Below are 20,167 nucleotides of genomic sequence, written 5' to 3' on the forward strand. Positions count from 1 at the left end.
AAACCCAAAATAATTTTGCATTATAGAGTGAATGACAAAGGTTATTGCCACCCATAAATACCTCAAAGATGCAACGATGCTGGTATCCATTTATCTCTATTTTATTCACCAGTGCAGCTCTGACAAAAACTATATGGATTCTGGATGATGACAATTGATTATTGCAGGCTCAACCAAACAATAATTCCAAGTGTAGCTGCTGATTTAAATGTGGTATACTTGTTAAAGCAAATTACCCTACCCTCAGGTACAGAAAATATGGCCACTAATTTGGCAAAAGAATTATTTTTTATCTCTTTTAACAAATGAGTACCAAAAATGTTCGGTATTTATTTAGGGCTGACATGAGTAAACACTTACATTCTTACCCCAGGTCTGTTAACTCTCCCACTCTTTATCATAACATAGCGAAGAGACCTGGACTGCTTGGACAGCCTACAAAATTTAACTCTTGTTAACTATGCTAATGACATTGTACAAATTGAACTAGATGAGAAAGAAGGAGCAAGCACATTGGAAACTCTGGTAAGATGCATGCACTTCAGTGAGTTGTGAATACAACAAAGATTGAATGGCCACTGCATCATATCAGAGAAAAAAAAAATTGTTTTTTAAGATGGAGTCTCACTCTGTTGCCCAGGCTGAAGTGCAGTGGTGCGATCTCGTCTCACTGCAAACTCCGCCCCCCGGGTTCACGACTTGCTCCTGCCTCAGCCTCCCAAGTAGCTGGGATTACAGGCACCTGCCAAATTTTTTATATTTTTGGTAGAGACGGGGTTTCACTGTGTTAGCCAGGATGGTCTTGATCTCCTGACCTCGTGATCCGCCTGCCTCGGCCTCCCAAAGTGCATCAGTGAAATTTTTATGTTTACATGGGTTTGGTGCATGCCGGGGCATCTCTTTAAAAAAGTAGAGGACACAATGTCTGGTAGGCCTCATTGGATACTGAAGGACCAGTGTTCATACCTGAAACACTGACATATGTATTAGAGGACACAAAAGGCTGCAAGGCTCCCATAATGGCCCAGAGAGAAAACATGGACTCCTCAGCAAATCTGGCTGCGGCGGAAGCATCTCTACCACTGAAGCCATGTAATCTATGGCACACTGTAATACCAAAGGTATCAAGGGTGAGAAAAAAATTTGTGGAATTTATGGCCAAGTCCTAACAGGTGAAACACAATTTCTACTGATCCTTTGAGTCCTAGAGCAATACCAGGTCAATTATGGCTAAGCATTTACAGAGCTTTTGTGAAATAACTCCTGGAATGCTCCTGGACCTTGCAGAAATAGATTACTCGGATATGAGTCATCAGGCCTCCATATGTTCTGAACTGCCATTAATAAAATGAAACCCAGCCTGGCGTGGTGGCTCATGCCTGTAATCCCAGCACTCTGGGAGGCCAAGGCGCGTGGATCACTTGAGGTCAGGAGTTCAAGGCCAGCCTGGTTAACATGGTGAAACCCCATCTCTACTAAAAACACAAAAAATAGCCAGGCATGGTAGTGGGTACATGTAGTCCCAGCTACTCAGGAGGCTGAGGCAGAGAATCACTTGAACCTGGGAGGCAGAGGTTGCAGTGAGCCAGGATCCTGCCATGGCACTGCAGCCTGGGTGACAGAGCGAGACTCCATCTCAAGAAAAAAAAAAGAAAGAAAAGCAAAGCAAAAGAAACCTGAAAGACTCACCAAATATAAAGGGCGAGACTCCATCTCAAGAAAAATAAAGAAAAAGAAAAAGAAAAAGAAACCTGTAAGACTCACCAAATATAAGTTCAGGCACTCCCAGCAGCAATTCCTTATAAGATGAGATTGGTATATCCAGAATCAGCACAGGCAGATTCTCAGTGAAAAGGCAAGCTGAAGACTCCTATGCCAACCAGAGAGCAAAGGCAAGCTTCAGAAATGATACTGATGATACTATCCAGCTGTTTCACTGACACCTCTCCCTCAGCTCATGTCTATGGCTGTTTAAGATATTTCGTAATCTCAGCACTTTGGGAGGCCGAGACGGCCGGATCATGAGATCAGGAGATCAAGACCATCCTGGCTAACACGGTGAAATCCCGTCTCTACTAAAAATACAAAAACTAGCCGGGCGAGGTGGCGGGCGCCTGTAGTCCCAGCTGCTCGGGAGGCTGAGGCAGGAGAATGGCGTAAACCCGGGAGGCGGAGTTTGCAGTGAGCTGAGATCCGGCCACTGCACTCCAGCCCGGGTGACAGAGCGAGACTCCGCCTCAAAAAAAAAAAAAAAAGAAAAAAAGAGATTTCGTAGTACCTGCTGATAAACGAGGAATAAAGTTTAGCTGGTTCTTAGAAAGGTCTGTTTTGGATGTAGATGAAAGCTCTAATTGGACGATGGTTACACTACAGCACCACTAACTGAGCTTCATAAGACAATAAAAGTAACCTACATTTAAAACATGTACGAACTCCTGGGCAGTGGGTAACATGTGTCTCTGTCTCTGCCACTGGAATGAAAGCTCCATGAAGCCATGAACTCAGAGGTGTTTATCTGTTTTACTAGACGATGTATTCTCAGTGGTTAGAACTGTGGCCATAGCATAACATATATTCAAACAGTCTTATAGAATGAATCAATACATGAATGAACATATATGGAGGAATAGTCCTGAACAAAGGCACAAATAGTTAACCCATGACAAGGCATGTATAGTCAGTGTATCCAAAGTTGTCTAAACACAATGAAAATCCAAGAAATCTAAAGTGAAGCAATGCAACAGTCTATTAGATTAACAATGTGTCTATAATCACTTGAACTCAGGAGTTTGAGGTTACAGTGAGTTATGATCACACCTCTACATCCGGCCTGGGTAACAGAACAGACCCTGTCTCAAAAAAAAAAAAAAAAAAAAAAAAAAAACAAAAAAAAAACACACCTAAGATTAAAATGATAATCTGCTATGGATGTGGGAAATTCTAAATTTCAGAAGTGTAAAGTTATAATGTTTCTGGAGAGAATGAAGACTTCCTTTTATTAACTAATTCACACATGAGGATATGAATTTTGTAAAAGATGCACATTTTCTACGTCTATTTTGGATTTGTGGAGCATCACATTTATTGAGTATCTCAACCCTTAAAGATACTCTTTTGTTGTTCATGGGCCAAGGGGAGAGGGCAAAAGGAGACTAAATGCCATGAAGGAATAATGTCAGCCTACATGGAGGTTGAGCCAAGATGATGTCCTTTAAAATGGGAAGTAATGAATTTACTAGGGAAATATGCAGAGGGTTAAACTGACAGAACTTAATTACTAATTATATAGAAAACACTGAATAAATCTATAGTTTGGGAAAAGCATTCAGATACATATTTTATACATCTTCAAGTTTTGATACTCTAAAATATTTCAGCATTCAATCCCACCAAATCTGTTAGACCCATACTGAGAGAATTCGCCCAGATGTAGAAGGTAAAGGAAAGAGAATTTCTGAAGCTACTTGATGGCTCTTGGGTAGAACTGAGGGGTTTGGAGCCCTGGATGGGGGTGGGGGAACAGTTTTAAGGTTGCCACCTTTTATACAGTGAGGAGGCTAGGCAGTCGTTGACCACCTTCTCTCTCCTTTCTACAGCTTCCTCTAGACTTTGATTTCCTCTCTTCATGGTCAGTTTTGTGAACTGATTTTTTGGGAGGATGGGGGGATGGAGAATGCTTTTGTGAAGGAACCTGATGACAACCTGCTGTGGCAACTGTTCTCTGTTGACTACAGATGTATTGGGAGATGATACAGCGGAATCAGGCTTTCTGATATCAATGGCAATAATTTGATTCTAGAGGTCAAGGGGTTGCAGTTGCCACAATAAGCCAAAGGGAATGATTAGTAATCAGAGTTTTCATCCACAGAAATCTGTGACAACGATTAGTTGATTTTGAAGTTTTGGGAAATGAAGAAAGAAAAAAGAAAAGAAAAAAGAAAGGCTATTTCACTAAGGAGCTGCTTGATATGCTAAGGAAAATTCCATGTATGTTGGCCAGAAACTTAACCCATATTTTCAGAGAGGAGATTCATTGTGTCTCACCCAATCCCCAGACTTCAATGTAGTTAGTAGGCAAAACTCTTCCCAGACCAGGAACCACTCAAATGGGGAGGAGGTAGGCTGGGTCTCTCGGTGAAGGACATTGTAACGTGGCCACAGGTGTAATTATGATATTTATTCCCCAACACCTAAACCGGAGGAAACTTCAGCCATTTTCTTGAATGACTATATACTGGGAAAAAGCTGAGAACCTGTGATGGTTACTGGCTTGTACTTACAAACAGAAATAACAAGTATTTCTTTGCTGCCTTGCCCAGGTGTGTGTCAGCTCTCCTGATCTCTGTTATAAGATGGCCCAGAGGGAATTAAATCATCTTGATAAAGCTCCCAACATGTTATACCTCAGAACTGGTTGCACACAATAGATTCATTTACATTGACGCTATCATGCTAACTGTTCCTGGTGAAAAGTAAGCAGTAAACATACTACATATTTTTATAAGATATATGTTCACCACCATGAACTTGATCCAACTTGACCACTTTGACCCAATGGACCCTAGATTTAGAAGTGCACAGAAGCATTTTATCACAAACATAATTGTGGCATTTTGGAGGCAAGGCCTGAACAGTTCCAAAGAAGCACAGTAAACTGCATGAGCAGGTGGCTCAGACTCCAATGGCACATGTTCGCATTCCTTTGCCATCTGCACCTCAACCATACCTATGGCCCAGGTTGGGGATGGAAAAGAGGGTTCTGTACGATCTTACACTGAAGTAGTTGAAAAAAATAGGTTTATCAGCGGATATGTAAAATATGGCAGCTGGAATAGATGCCACACTACAGTCCCATTCAGGAGAAGACTGTGAAAGACAGAAATGAAGGTAAGTGTTCCCACTGAACAGAAGTTTGGATGATATGTCTGGTTGTGCACCTGACAGGAGGGATAAGCACTCAGAGAAATACATCTAAATTGTCTCATCAGAAACTAATAGGTGAGATGGCTTGTCAGAAACTCAAAAAGAACAGAATAGAAAAACTAATGAGAAGCTAAGAGGTACATATAGAAATCACGCAGAATGGACATGTGTGTAAATATGCATTCCCATGTAAGTACTCACAAGTGACGTCCAGTGTTGAGGATGAGGCTCAATAATCAGGTGAACACAACACGTGCTGTGGGAAATAGCCACTTTCCCCAGATATTCTGGTGTTTAATGAATGGATTGATATTGAGTGGCCATTTCATGCAGAAACAGAACCATTAGCGTGTGTGTGTGTGTGAGTGTATGTGTGTTAAGTAAAATATATATAAAATAAGGAATGTGATTATGGAGGCTGGTAAGTCAAAATTCTGCAAGTGGCCATGGACAGACTAGGTACCTAGGAAGGCTCAATTCAAGTGCAAAGTCCACTGTAGAATCAGAAGGAGCCAGTGTCGCCCATAAAGTCTGAAGGCCATTGCTGGAGAATTCTCTCTCACTCAGGGAAGATAAGTCTTTTTGTTCTATTCAAGGCTCCAACTGACTCAATAAGGCCCAGTCACATTACAGAGAAGGCAAATCTGTCTTACTCAAAGGTCGCTGATTTAAATATGAACCCCGTCCAAAAACACTCTTACAAAAATAAGTAGAGTGATGTTTGATCAAGTATCTGGACTCTGACTCAGCCAAGTTGACAGAAAATAAACGGCCACACCTACTGAAGGAAAATCTGTCAGGCATTTTCTGAAAAACAAACAAGCAAAAAAGTTTAAAAAGTTAAATTCTTTCCAAGGGATTCCTATTGTCATTGACTTGAGACTTGCTGATCTTTTACTTTCCTGTTTTGTCCCATCTAACCATTGTTATTTGGACCCTACTAGTCAAAAATTAGTCAGACCCTAAAGCCCACAGACTAAATGTATGGCTCTGGGCAGAAGCTTTTAGCCTTCTTAAATCTCAATACTTTGATTTATAATAAGAAAAATCTACCTAATGATGCTTTTACGTGACTGTTAAATTTAATTTACTACTTTTTAATCTATGTCCCAAATAGCAAAATGGCTATTTTAACTTTTTTAATTTGAATTTTCATTTACCTAGACATTTGTTTTGTTTGTTTAGAGATTATTGTTTTATTTTATTTTTTCTCTTACTTTATTATAAAAGACATGAAGAAAGGAAGTAGGTCTATCTTGTTCTCTATTATGTTTCTAATACACCGCACACAAGTGGCAGAAACAAAGTCCATTTGTTGAAAACAGTAGAACACATTGGATACTTTTACCTTGAAATTCACAGAATTGTAGCCAGATATTAACAAGCTTATATCCATTTTCATTTACCAACACATCCTGTGTGGTTTTAGACATCTGTGTCGGAGTAAATTTTGACTATTTTTGGCCTTCCTTTTAGTTTTCTTTTGGTACTTTGGCCTAAGAGACATATCCAAGGTTGAGATTAGTGTCCATTTTCTTTGTACTATTTTCTGGATAATAACACAGTAAACATTTGAAGAGATGGAGAATGAAGATGGGTATATGACGTTGAGTTTCAAGAATCGTAAATCGAAGCAGAAATCTAAAGGTAGGAATATTACTCCCCATCACCGCATTTAGTTTAAAATTTCATGATTCTTCTAGCAAGAGAATTGTCTTAGAATATTTTTAACATCTTAAAATTGATAATAATAAGGAATATAAAAATGGTCATAAATTGTCTGTTAGATTATTTAGATTCATGAAAGCATCAACAATAAAAAGGCTGTATTTTCAGAATCATGAGGTAAGAGAAATGCTAATATGACGATGTGTAATCCTGTGTATTGTAGCATAAGAACATAAGTTTCGAAGAAAAGGCTGAAAAGTCGTGTTTTTACAGAAATTTCCTCCTACAAAACTTAAAGTTTATGGAAACACTAATGTTGGTATGATATCTATGAAAACATGTTTCATGAAGTTGCCTATTATAGTGGGAAGGTAAGATCTAGTGGTGGTTGTGGGAGTAACAGTGGTCCTGTAGTGTTTTACAGCTTTAAAAGCATATATATATATACACACACACATATATAAGCTTATATATATATGCTTATATATGCTTATACACATATAATATTTTTAGTCTTCGTAACGTCTCTATAGGATTGGTAGAACAATCCACCAGGAATGCGAGAAGAGAGGAAAAAAACAAAAAAAGGGTAATCCTTGCTCCTTAGGGCTGCTCTGTGGTTGGCTTTATTTGTTTTTTCAGGAATTTTGAAAAGAATCTCGTCGAAATAGCCAAGACCTAAGTTAAGATGACATAGGCCAGAAATTGAGAATTACCAGTCCCAGTGGCAGTTCTGCCGTATATGTTGAACGTTCTCGTGTACTATCTCAGTTTATATCTAGCAAATGCAAACTTCCCCTGCACCCCCCAAAAATGACACTTTTCTCATTATCTGAAGACTCAGGATCCTTTTCGTGTTTCAATATCATGAAGCAAATGTTTACTTTTTCCATAGTAACTTACTTCCATGCAGCAAAAACTAGTACCCTTGGTGTTAAATTGACTGAGGCAGGCCAGGCATGATGGCTCATGCCTGTAATCCCAGAACTTTGGGAGGCAGAGGTGGGTGGGTAACCTGAGGTCAGGAATTCGAGACCCAGCCTGGCCAACACCATGAAACCCTGTCTCTACTAAAAATACAAAAAAAATTAGCTGGGTATGTCGGTGTGTGCCTGTAATCCCAACTACTTGGGAGTGCCGGCGTGTGCCTGTAATCCCAACTACTTGGGAGGCTTAGGCAGCAGAATCGCTTGAACCCCGAGGCGGAGGTTGCAGTCAGCTGAGATCAAGCCACTGTACTCCAGCCTGAGTGACGGAGCAAGACTCCACAAAAAAAAAAAAAAAAAAAAGTTAGTCAGACCCTAAAGCCCACAGACTAAATGTTGGCTCTGGGCAGAAGCTTTTAGCCTCCTTAAATCTCAATACTTTGATTTATAATAAGAAAAATCTACCTAATGATGCTTTTACGTGAATGTTAAATTAAATTTACTACTTTTTAATCTATAAACTACTTTTAAATATGCAAATGTATACAGAAACTGAAAATCTGAGTATTGATACGTAAAATATAAGATAATATCCATTTAAATTATGAAAGAAAGAAGGATAGGGCTGGGAAAATAAATTGGGCCAGAAAAATTACTGTAGGCATGTTTGTGCTTGCCATACATTTGCTTCCAAGCGTCCCTGTTATTATTGACCTAAGGGAAGTTGTTCAATTCACCTTGTGTATAAGATAAAGTTACACCTATTGCTTAAGATAGATATAAATAATCTTGGTCCTAAATCAGAAAAAGTATTTTCCTGAGTTCTCATGAAGCATATAAAATAATACAATTAGTGTTCTTGCAATAGTAGCACTAGCAGATTTTGCAGGGTAATTTCTTCATATAGCCCCATGTAAGCCAATGGCATCTAGCCAAGCATTGCTAAGATAGGTCAGCATACTGCACTTCAGGTACTCCGCTCTCTGTTCATCTGGCTTGATATAGTATGTAAATCATGGCTTACATGAAAATATTAATTTTTGATCTATTGTTAGGTTTTTTATCAATCTTATTTGGCAAGAAGTTTAAAGTCTTGCTCCCTGGGAGGGAGGGAACTTTCCATGTATGGAAAGACCACTTGTTCAGCTATAGATCCATATACCTGTGATTGGTATTTTCTCATAAAATTGCAGAAATGTATTTTGACGATTTTCAATTAAGTAGAAGTCTTTCCATGTTTGCTTGAACAGCAGAAATATCTACAGGGAAGAAAAAGAAAGAAAATTATTTTGGACTTACTCAGTAATACAAACAATTGAGTAGTAAATTTCAAAAGGTACAGTACATATAGTAAATTCTCTAAGTATATACTATAGATCTAATCAGATGCAGTAAATCCATAAAACCTATTGAAGTAAGGTACCCACATGGAAATTAGATTTGAGAAACAGCACTTTTATTATGACGTAGAAGGCAAATTATTTGTGAAATGTACAACCAAGGTGATGAAATTAAATGCTTGTTTATAGATAAAATAATAAAAACTAGGGAATAATTATCAGAGTATCTCAAATTACTTTGCTTTCTCTTTGGCCACTAGCCTGGTAAGTTGGCTAGAATGATTCTAGATTGAGATATTAATTATATGATGTCTGCATATAAAAGGAACCTGTTATAATTTTGTGAAAAAAAGTGTATAAATCCAATTTATTCAAAAGTGCTAATATGTGGAAAAAAGTAGATAAAATTGAAAGAGGATTATAATATACATGTCCCTGTTTAAACGCTCTAGAGATTATTTGTTTATTCCTCTGTAAGGAAACTGTTCTTGTCAACTCTAACATGATGAAATACTATAGCATAGTTGCCATATAAACATCATGAATCGGAGGTCTAACACTACCTAGGGTGAAACTGATTCCTGTCTGAAGAGTCAAACCCAGAAAATATAATATATTACAGGTATAAGGTGAAATAAAATGTGGATATTTCCAGTACAGTGATTGGTATATAATAGAAGTTTAATAAATATTTCTTTCCCTCTTTTATTTCTTAACGTCGACTCACTAAATTGAATAGAACACGTAATTGTGCCTGAAATAGATATATACATTTTGTATATTATTCTTTCTATATAATTTACATATATAGAAAAATATGTTTAGATTGTATATCTTTATATTTTATATAACAATATGTATAACAAATATTTATATCTTATATAATTTATATAAATAATATATGTCATGTTTATTTGTATGTATAATATGTATGGAATTTAAGACATCATTTTTAGGTCCTCAAAAACACCACCAAATAATTAACAAATCTATGTCAGTACAATCCAAAACATTTAATAATAGTAGTATCTCCTTGGTTTGGGATTATAGACTTTTTGTTTTTAAATTTTCATTTAATCATAAATTCTAATGACATATCTAAAATGAACATGAACTGTCTCTGTAATAAAAATGAAAAAAATTTATAAAGTGAATAATCACAAGAATTCTAAAATTCATGAAGTAAAATTCAACTTTTCAGATTTCTCCCTATATCCACAATATTATTGTCTTCTGCTCATATTTGGATGCATTGGGATCCTTATTTTCATTATGACAGTGATTGGCCTGAAGTTCTGGTGTGAGTAGTAAATTTTTATTTATTTGAACATTTTCGGAAGATAAATGTTGATCCTTCATTCCTCTGAATGCCAAGATAAGCTATACATTGTAGCCCAAAACTGGTATATGTCTTATTATAAAATTATGTTAAATTTAAAAAATTAAATGCTCAAATGCAAACTTGGTATTTATTCTGCATCTTTTCTTATAAAGAACCCCCAATAGAGGTTGACTTTATTATCTTATAATAAAAAAGGAATGTATTTTTACTAAAGAGTATGTGCTCATTGGTATCACTTTGCGAGATCATTATTTAAGTATATATATATATTTTTAAGACTCCTCTGAAAACCATTTTAGACCTCCAGACTTTTTTCTTCCTGAAGTGGTACTTTTATGTGTATACTGTAGCTATTCTATTTGAACCAAAGAAATTCATAGTTTCTTTGATTTTTCTGTCTTGCTTTTAAGGCTGTGAGCTAAAATGAGTAGTGTTTTACATACAACATGACAGGAAATAGATTTTGGGGGCTTCTGAGATGAGATTTCTAAAAATAGGTGAGTCCTAAAGCAACTTCTGTAGTGTAGAAGATCCTTTACTTCTTAATAAAGGATCTATTTTTGTACTGGGCAATTGGGCAATTTTGTGTTTTCCCCAATACAACAAGGGAAAATGCCAGACTTTTCTCAGACCAAATATATATTCTACGTAATGTATTTTTTCTCTAAATATCAATCATATACCTCAAATGTGTTCAGTGCTATATTGAAATCAATTACTAATCACCCGAAAAGGTCCACTTATTTAACATTCAATGTTAAACGACTATTTTTAGTTATTATGAATCTACCTAAGTAAGTATCGCTTTCTGTTAACCAGTAATTCTAAGAAGTTGAATCCACTGTAGTAATTACTACGGCTTTAAAAATGGTCCTAAAATTCAGGAGCAGATAATTCCTTGTTAGACACTGAGTATGATTTTTACAGGCCAGTCTGCTCTCTTGTAAATCAGTTTTCTCTTCAATAAAATATAAATGGTAAAATGACATAAATGATGCAATAACTATTCTTTTCAAGAAAGCCGCTATTGAGAAGAAATCAATAAAATTTGATATGTTGATGAATTACTAGTAGGAAAAATATTTTTTTCTAGCCATATTTTTATTCTAATAAATTAATAACAATTACAATATGTGTGTTTCTATAAAATTTGTCCTTGGATTTTGACCAGTTTAAAATATTCTTCATGGCTTCCAGTCAAAATGGAGTATTGACCATAAATATTTATATCTCCTCTCTTCCAAGAATCTATCCGTAGAACAAGAAAAGATAACAAAATAGAGTAAATTAATCAAAGCACATAGAATGGAAAGGGAAGAAAATTTAAAAACAAATGAAAAGTGGATAGTATAATGCTATTGGATAAATCAATGGGGAGAAACTTAGTTCAAAGAAAGCGTAAAAGACAGCTTCTGTGTAGATGAAAGCTGTTCATCGTGGCTAAGCTAACGCAGGGCTCCACTTCAGAGAGGAGAGTCAGAGGGTAAATGGAGGTCTAAAACAAGGTAATTCTTTAATACATACAATGCTTATTACCCATTAAATTTAAAAATAAAATAACTTTTGAAAGTCAAAAAAATGAAGCAAACTAATTAAGTGAAAGAATTCCTAAGCCATGCTCTTTTCGATTGGTGTCTTGTCAATCTGTCGGTCTATTTACACAGTGGGTTTTGCCCCTATAGCATGGGGAAAAAAAAAAAAAAAGAACTCTCTAAAACAGTGAGACATATAGATAGAGCTTGGTAGAGCCCCTGATTTATGGACTGGTGGTCCGTGCGATAAAGTGTATACCCCCTTGTTTTGGTTTTGGAGTGAGAGAGGGGAGTAGTGTATAGGTCTACCACATAGCTTGCCTGTTTCTTGTGACCTGTCTTCTGAAAAGTCATGATAGCTAACCAAATATCCCAGAGCATAAAGAAAAATGTCAGAAAAAAAATAATAAATAAATATAAGAGGATATCTGAGACAAAAAAAATTAAAAAAAAAAACCTGTTTATCCAGGAAGGTCAATAGCTCTTTTAACAAGCTTCCAGAAGAAGAAAATAGGTGAAAAAAAAGTACATATAAAATAATGAAGAAAGTAATATAAACCATTTTTTAAGAGTAAAAGCAAAACCAAAAACCATGAGTTTTCAGCTTGCAAGAACCCACTAAGTTCAGAACAGAATACAAAAATAGATAATACATGGAAAGAGATGATAGATTAGATAGATAGATTTAGATAGATAGATAATTTCAGAACACCATGAGTAAAAGTATAATCCTAAAGGGTTTACATAAATAGTTTTCCCCCAAAGCAAATTAGCATCAGATTTTTAAATGCACCTAAAAAGACTTTACTGGAGCAATAATGCCTTCAAAGGTATGAGCAATCTTGATTTTAACATAAATTTAAAACAAGAGTAATCAAGTAAATACTTTTTCCATTCATTCTTTTGGAATAACAACAGCAAAAAAGAGTGTGGGAGGTGGGTGGCTAACTTGAGAGAATCAAGGTAGCTCCAGAATATAATTAAAAGACTTTTCAAATGAACAAGTGTTCTGTTTTCCTAGCTAGCAATTAACTCTGTCTACATGAAAACAAACTCTAAACGATGCAACTAGGAAGCTGAAGGAACTTGATGATATGGTCAAAAGATGTCTTTTTTTTTTTTTGGTCTGCAACAAAGGGAAGTAAGATCAAGACCAGGTTGTTGGAGCTCATGTCTGTAATCCCAGCACTTTCGGAGGAGAGGCAGGCGGAGCGCTTGAGCCCCGGAGTTCCACAGACCAGTTTGGGCAACATAACAAAACCCCGTCCCTAGTAAAAAATGTACAAAAATTAGCTGGGTGTGGAGGTGGGCGCCTGTACTCTCAGCTACTTGGGAAACTGAGGCAAGAGGATGGCTTGAGCTCAGGAGCCAGATGTTGCAGTGAGCCGTGATGGCCCACTGCACTTCAACTCAGGTGACAGCCAGATTCTGTATATATATAAAATTTTAAAAAGTTAAGAAAAGTAATAAAAATAAAAAAAAGAAAAAAGAACATCAATTAAAAAGTCCAGTGAAAAAAATAAAATAATATACAAAAATGTAACATCATATATGAAGTCTAAGATTGTACATAATATTTAGAATTGTAGGCCGAACGCAGTGGCTCACACCTGTAATCCCAGCACTTTGGGAGGCCAAGGCCGGCGGATCACAAGATCAGGAGATTGAGACCATCCTGGCTAATACGGTGAAACCCTGTCTCTACTAAAAATACAAAAAATTAGCTGGACGTGGTGGTGCGTGCCTGTAGTCCCAGCTACTCAGGAGGCTGAGGCAGGAGAATGGTATGAACCTGAGAGGCAGAGCTTGCAGTGAACCGAGACTGCGTGAGGCTCCGTCTCAAAATAAATAAATAAATAATAATAAAAAATAATAAAAATAAAAAAATAGAGTTGTGATTTGCACTTAAACGAGTAAAAGCAGATATGGTGAAACGTAGTTAAATATGGGGAAGAAGAGGAGTGGATGCATAGGAGAAGAGAAACTCACAATTTTTATTAGTATGCCTTCATTTTCTGCTGGTACTTTTTCTCATGTACCTAGATTGCTATTAATTTTTAAATGTTTCTCATATCTTTTCTTTGCACTGAGTACAGATAAAAAAATGGATTTCTCCCAGAATGTAAATATCAGCAGTCTATCAGGTAACACTCTTTTTGTTTGTTGTGTGCTACTTTTAGGGGTAAATTTAGTTTTGACTTCCCTCTTCCTGCATTCACCCATGTTACACAGTAAGCCAACAGCGCTAGTGGAGAAAGGTATGAGACTGAAAAGGACATCCTCTTCCTCAGTGCCACTGCTGCATATCAAATGGTTGAAAGGAAGGACGGTTGTAGTGATTTCTAGGAGGAAAAAAATAGGGTTTTAGTGAGTCAACAACAGGATGATAGTGGATTTCCTGCCATACCTAACTTACCAAGTATTTATCGAGCATCCACTGATAGGTGTAACATGTAATGGCTGTAGGCTGTAGTGGGAAGAGTGTGCTTGGGATAGACCTGTGTTTGAATCAAGACATTTCAGCCAACTGTTCACATGAATTTAGGCAAATGAAACATAATTTTTTAAACTTTCAAATGAGGATGTTATAATAACTATATCATAGAATATTTCATGTAGATTAATCAAACAAGTCTATCCCACACTAGGATTATATTAGATAGCAAGATGACAGCATGTATTAATGAGTTAAGAATATATATGATGTTTTAGGCCGGGCGCGGTGGCTCAAGCCTGTAATCCCAGCACTTTGGGAGGCCGAGACGGGCGGATCACGAGGTCAGGAGATCGAGACCATCCTGGCTAACACGGTGAAACCCCGTCTCTACTAAAAACTACAAAAAACTAGCCGGGCGACGTGGCGGCGCCTGTAGTCCCAGCTACCCGGGAGGCTGAGACAGGAGAATGGCGTGAACCCAGGAGGCGGAGCTTGCAGTGAGCTGAGATCCGGCCACAGCACTCCAGCCTGGGTGACAGAGCGAGACTCCGTCTCAAAAAAAAAAAAAAAAGAATATATATGATGTTTCATAAATCTAAATTTAGGTCCTAATAACCTTTTTCAAGTTATACTTGCTCAGGTTACTTTTTTAATCTTAGCTGGACATATAGTTTAATTTCTAAAAATAATTTTTTAATAAAATGTTAGGGTCATAGTTGACAGACTAAAATATTAACAGTGAAAATATGACATGCTTTAACTTAGAAATATTTAATCCAACCAGCCAACATTCAACAATAAGCATTTATTACATACAAAGTACTAAATGATAAGACAGTCAAAGATGAATATGACATTCCCACCTCACAAACCTTCTAATCAGGTGGAAGATACGGAGATGTTTACAAATGACCAGGACATAAACGATTTGTCCTTTGCTTTAACAAAGGTATCAATTATGATACCTATGTGTTGAGTCTTATAGATAGCAGAAATTGACTGGTTCAAGGCTTCCTTTCTGAGGTGGACACACAATTGTACATTAAAGAAAAAGTTAGCGGGTAAAGAAGGAAGAGGAGGCTATTCAAGACTAAGGTAACAGTATGAACAAAAAGCACAGGAGAATAAGTACCCAATGCATCAGTAACAGTAAGTAATCTCACAGACATGAAGTGCAGGATGTAAAGACAGTATTGAAATGTCAAAGGAATTAGAACCAGATAGTGGAGGAAATTAAATAATAAGTTTTTACTTTTTCAGTTTATAATTAACTGTCAAAAATGTTATAATTTGCTTCCTTTGATTATGGGGATTAGAATTCACAAGCTTTGTTCTCCCCTACTCCATCATCCAAAACCCTGCCCGACTCTTGGAAATACACAGGTTAGCAAATTATTCTCATTTTATATAACTGCTTTTTAATGACAAAAAAAAGACTTGGAAAAATCTATTTTCCAAGTAGTCACATTTGATAATATTTATATCTTCCCTGTTGGCTGTAAAGTTTAATTAACTTTCCCCTATATTTTCCTTTAGGACACAATTATTTGTGCCCAAATGACTGGCTGTTGAACCAAGGGAAATGTTACTGGTTTTCAACTTCTTTTAAAACGTGGAAAGAGAGTCAACGGGATTGTACACAGCTACAGGCACATTTACTGGTGATTCAAAATGTGGATGAGCTGGTGAGAAATCAAAAACAGGATCTAACTGCACAAGGAAAAATGACTAGGTGCAAGTTCACTGCCTAAGAAGCATGGGAGATTTATTGTCCTTGCTTTTGAACATGTGTTAGCCATAATGTAGTTACTATTGTTCATGAAAAAATGCTAATGTATATGAAAACATATATTTTATTAATGCCGGCACAGAGACTCACACTATAGAAGGCATCAAAATTTGTTTAAACAAATGAATGAATAAATACACTATTTACACTATTTCCTCTGCAGGAGTTCATACAGAACAGTTTAAAACCTGGACATTTTGGTTGTATTGGACTATATGTTACATTCCGAAACCTATGGATGTGGATAGATGAACACTTTTTAGTTCCAGAATTGTGAGTAGTTATTTGTAAGGGAGGGGTGATAATGTTTATTTATAGAATTATTTTTATATTAAGCTTCCTCACTTTCTATTCTTTTTTCCTTCTTTCTCTGTTTTCCCTTATCTTTAATTTTTTTTCTCCTTTTTCCTTTCTAGCTCTCTCTTTTCTTTCTTTCCTTCCTCCCCCTCCCTTTTTTTTCTTTGCTTACTCTCTTCTTTAACATTCACTAATTTTGAAAAATGGAATGGAAAGTATTCATTTTGTCACCTGGCATTTTAATTGTCCAAAATTCATAATAATTTTAAAATTTCTAATCTGATTTAAATCTCATTTGAAAATAATTGTATGCAAATACTTTTCATGTGGTAAAAGCAAAGACAAAATTCACCTATAAATAAAAGCTGGAATATGTAGAAAGGTCTGGAGTTGAAATCAGAAAACATGATTTTAAAAATTTTGCCCTTCAGAAATTCAACTGAACTTGTTGATATGTTTCCCTCCCTCCCTCCCTCTCTTTCTCTCTCCCTTCCTTTTCTTCCTTCCTTCCCTTCCTTCCTTTCCTTCCTTCCTCCCTCCCTCCCTCCCTCCCTCCCTCCCTCCCTTCCTTCCTTCCTTCCTTCCTTCCTTCCTTCCTTCCTTCCTTCCTTCCTTCCTTCCTTCCTCTCTTTTTCCCTTTCTCCCTTTCTTTCTTTCTTTCCTTCTTTCTTTCTCTTTCTTTCTTTCTTTCTTTCTTTCTTTCTTTCTTTCTTTCTTTCTTTCTTTCCTGTTTTCTTTCTTTCTTTCCTTCCTTCCTTCCTTCCTTCCTTCCTTTCCTCCTTCCTCCTTCCTTCCTTCCTTCCTTCTTCCTTCTCTTTCTTTCTTTCTTTCTTTTCTTCTCTTTCTTTCTTTCTTTCTTCTTTCTCTTTCTTTCTTTCTTTCTTCTTTCTTTCTTTCGTTCCTTCCTTCCTTCCGTCCTCCTTCCTTCCTGTCCTTCCTTTCTTTCTTTCTCCTCTCTTTCTCCTCCGTTTCGTATTCCTTTCTTTCCTTTCTTTCTTCTTTCTTTCTTTCTTTCTTTCTTTCTTTCTTTCTTTCTTTCTTTCTTTCTTTCTTTCTTTCTTTCTTCCTTTCTTCCTTTCTTCCTTTCTTCCTTTCTTCCTTTCTTTCTTTTCTTCAGCAGAGCCTTGCTCTGTGGCTCAGGCTGGAGTGCAGTGGCATGATCATGGCTCACTGCAGATTTGACCTTCCAGGCTCAAGCAGCTCTCCCACTTCAGCCTCAGACTAGCTAGGACTACAGGTGTGATGCCATCACACCTGGCTGATTTTTTGTATGCTTTGTAGAGACAGAGTTTTGCCATGTTGCTCAGGCTTGTCTCTGACTCCTGAGTTCAAACTATCACCCACCTCAGCCTCCTAAAGTGCTGAGATTACAGGTGTGAGCCACCACTCCCAGCCTGATACCTGCTTCTTTATCTGTATAAAAAGATTCATGATACTTTCTTCACATTGTTCTTATGTGAACAACATGAGGTATTGCATGTAAGAGTGCTTTAAAATTCTGAAGTGTCACATTTAGATATCTTCTTCTGTGCTTTCAGTTACTAGTCATACTACCAAAACACTTGAGATGTGGTTAAGTTTGGAGCAAAGGCCATGGAGTGATAGTTCATTTCAGTTTAGATATTTATCTACACCTGGATACATCTATTCTACATTTATTATCATCCTTCATGAACATAAAACTAAAGGATGAAGTAGTGTCCATTTCCTGGACCTGCTTTTAATGCAATCTTTGGAAAAAAAAAGATTTCTTACTAATTTTTATTATAATTATTTTTTACTTTTTTTGGAAACCAGCATTACTATAAAGGTAAAATATCCCTTTTAAAAGCTTTTATCTTATCATTTAAGGAAAATGACAGACATGCAGGTGGTTATAACAGTGTTTAGTCTGTATTTTCTTAAATAATCATTAGTAACTAGAAAGACTAGTTTATGAAATAGCTGTCTTCAAAGGCATTCCATTTATATATCGCGCATCATCCTAACCTTATACTGTGGAAGTTATATGAGGAATTTAAGGTCATTTAATAGTTTTTACTCTGACTTAAACAAAATCCTGGGCAACTGCTTCCCAACTCACATTGTTACAGCATACCTATCACTGTGTAATTTCTATTAAAATTTTCATTTTGGCATCTACCTACCTTATAAAAAATTATTTATGCTGCTATGTGGAAAATTAATAGATGGGAAACAAAATTGAAATTATGGAGGTCAGTTTGAAGGCTATGGCTAGAGATAAGGGAGAGATAATGGTAGCTTGAGTCTAAATTGAGAAGCTGGGAGAAGTGAATGGATAGAAGAGATAATCTGGAAATAGAATACTCAGGTCTTTCAGGTATATATAATGAGAGGTTTGAGAGGTAAGGAAGAAGCTGGGATGTCTTCTGGTCTAGCTTGAGCTTGCATGGTGTTGTTACCAAGATAGGAAGGAGGAGAAGAGGCTGTATTAGCAATGAAAATTCCATTCTAGAACCACTGCAAAACTTTGGCTGCTGAAGAATTATCTATAAAATTTTAGCTGGATAAAACTTCAAGAGATACTACCATCATTTTAAGATAGATGCTCAAAAATCTGTCCTTTATCTCTTAGGTTTTCGGTGATTGGACCAACTGATGATAGGAGCTGTGCCATTATCACAGGGAAGTGGGTGTATTCTGAAGACTGTAGTTCCACATTTAAGGGAATTTGCCAGAGAGATGCGATCTTGATGCGCAATAGAACCAATGTTGTATAAATGTACAACAAAATGTAGAAATACTTTGCATGTTAAAGCACAGCCAGATTTTAAAGACTTGGGTTTTTTAGGTAAAGTTTCTAACAGAAAGTTTCTGCTAACAGACATCATCTAAATAAGAGAAAAGTATTTTATCCTAAATTGATCACAAAGACAACTTCTGAACAGAACTTTTACTCTATACTTGGATTTCTGGTTTGTCTTTTCCATGGCATTGATAATAAAAGCTAAATAAAAAGTTAGTAATTCTTTTAATAGTTATTTAATAGTTTGATATTTTTTGCAATTAAAATAGCATAGAATAAAACAACTTTAAAGGAATGTTATTTAGCTATATGTGCTATGTGGTAGATTGGAAGGAAAGAAGCAGTATATGTACAAATATAATATTTGAAGCACGGAATTCTGAATTTTTCATTTGTGTATCATAGCCTGAAGTGTTTGGCGGGGAGCGGGTAATGAGAAATTACCTAATATGTATAATGTACAATATTTAGGGGATGGATAAACTAAAAGCTCAGACTTCTCCACTCTGATTCATGTAACAAAATTATACTTGTACCGTTTAAACGTATACAAATAAAAAAAATAAAGTCATGTGGCCAAATATTCAAAACAAAAAGAATAAAAGCAAATCTGTGCATGTAAATAAAGAATTGAAAGAAATGTGTATGGATGTTAACAGTGCCTATTCTTTTTCTTTAGTGAAATACAAATTTATTTCTTTTTCTATCCAAATATAAAATTTTAATGTAATGCTTCTAAATGAAAAAACTACAATAACTTGTTTTTATTTTCAATACACGTCTTTATTCTTTAAAGCTTTATTGAGGTCAAATTGATATACAAAATATTGCACATACTTAATGTATACTTTCTGGTGAGTTTGCATATACCTGAGATGCCATTACCACAGCTAAGGTACTAAACATATCCATCACCTCCAAATATGTCCTTATGTTCTTTTCTGTCTATCTGCTTTTATTTTTATAAGAACACAACACGAGATACAGTCTCTTAATTTTTTTTTTTTCAAGATGGAGTCTCGTTCTGTTGCCCAGGCTGGAGTGCAGTGGCGCAATCTTGGCTCATTGCAACCTCCGCATCCCAGGTTTAAGTGATACTTATGCCTCAGCCTCCTGAGTAGCTGGGATTACAGGCATGCACCACCA

At 36.3% G+C, this 20,167-nt stretch overlaps 1 protein-coding gene across 5 annotated transcripts in view; it reads left to right on the forward strand.

Annotated features, from left to right (window-relative positions):
• The window catches only part of KLRF2 (killer cell lectin like receptor F2), a 27,841-nt gene extending 8,209 nt beyond the window's left edge, over positions 1 to 19,632 (forward strand). Inside the window, exons 1-6 of one of the 5 annotated variants that reach the window (XM_010376681.2) lie at positions 6,115 to 6,570; positions 10,059 to 10,157; positions 13,828 to 13,875; positions 15,705 to 15,853; positions 16,121 to 16,230; positions 18,851 to 19,632. In XM_010376681.2, coding sequence (XP_010374983.2) covers positions 6,504 to 6,570; positions 10,059 to 10,157; positions 13,828 to 13,875; positions 15,705 to 15,853; positions 16,121 to 16,230; positions 18,851 to 18,995 — 618 coding nt within the window. In that variant the 5' untranslated portion in view covers positions 6,115 to 6,503 and the 3' untranslated portion in view covers positions 18,996 to 19,632. Of the gene's footprint in view, positions 1 to 6,114; positions 6,571 to 10,058; positions 10,158 to 13,827; positions 13,876 to 15,704; positions 15,854 to 16,120; positions 16,231 to 18,850 lie in introns of those variants that run through there. The other 4 variants (XM_030938906.1, XR_004059575.1, XM_030938907.1 and 1 more) reach the window with 4 other exon arrangements.
• The last annotated feature ends 535 nt before the right edge of the window (positions 19,633 to 20,167 follow it).

The sequence above is a fragment of the Rhinopithecus roxellana genome, chromosome 10, assembly GCF_007565055.1.
Source record: "Rhinopithecus roxellana isolate Shanxi Qingling chromosome 10, ASM756505v1, whole genome shotgun sequence".
NCBI classification, from domain to species: domain Eukaryota; kingdom Metazoa; phylum Chordata; class Mammalia; order Primates; family Cercopithecidae; genus Rhinopithecus; species Rhinopithecus roxellana.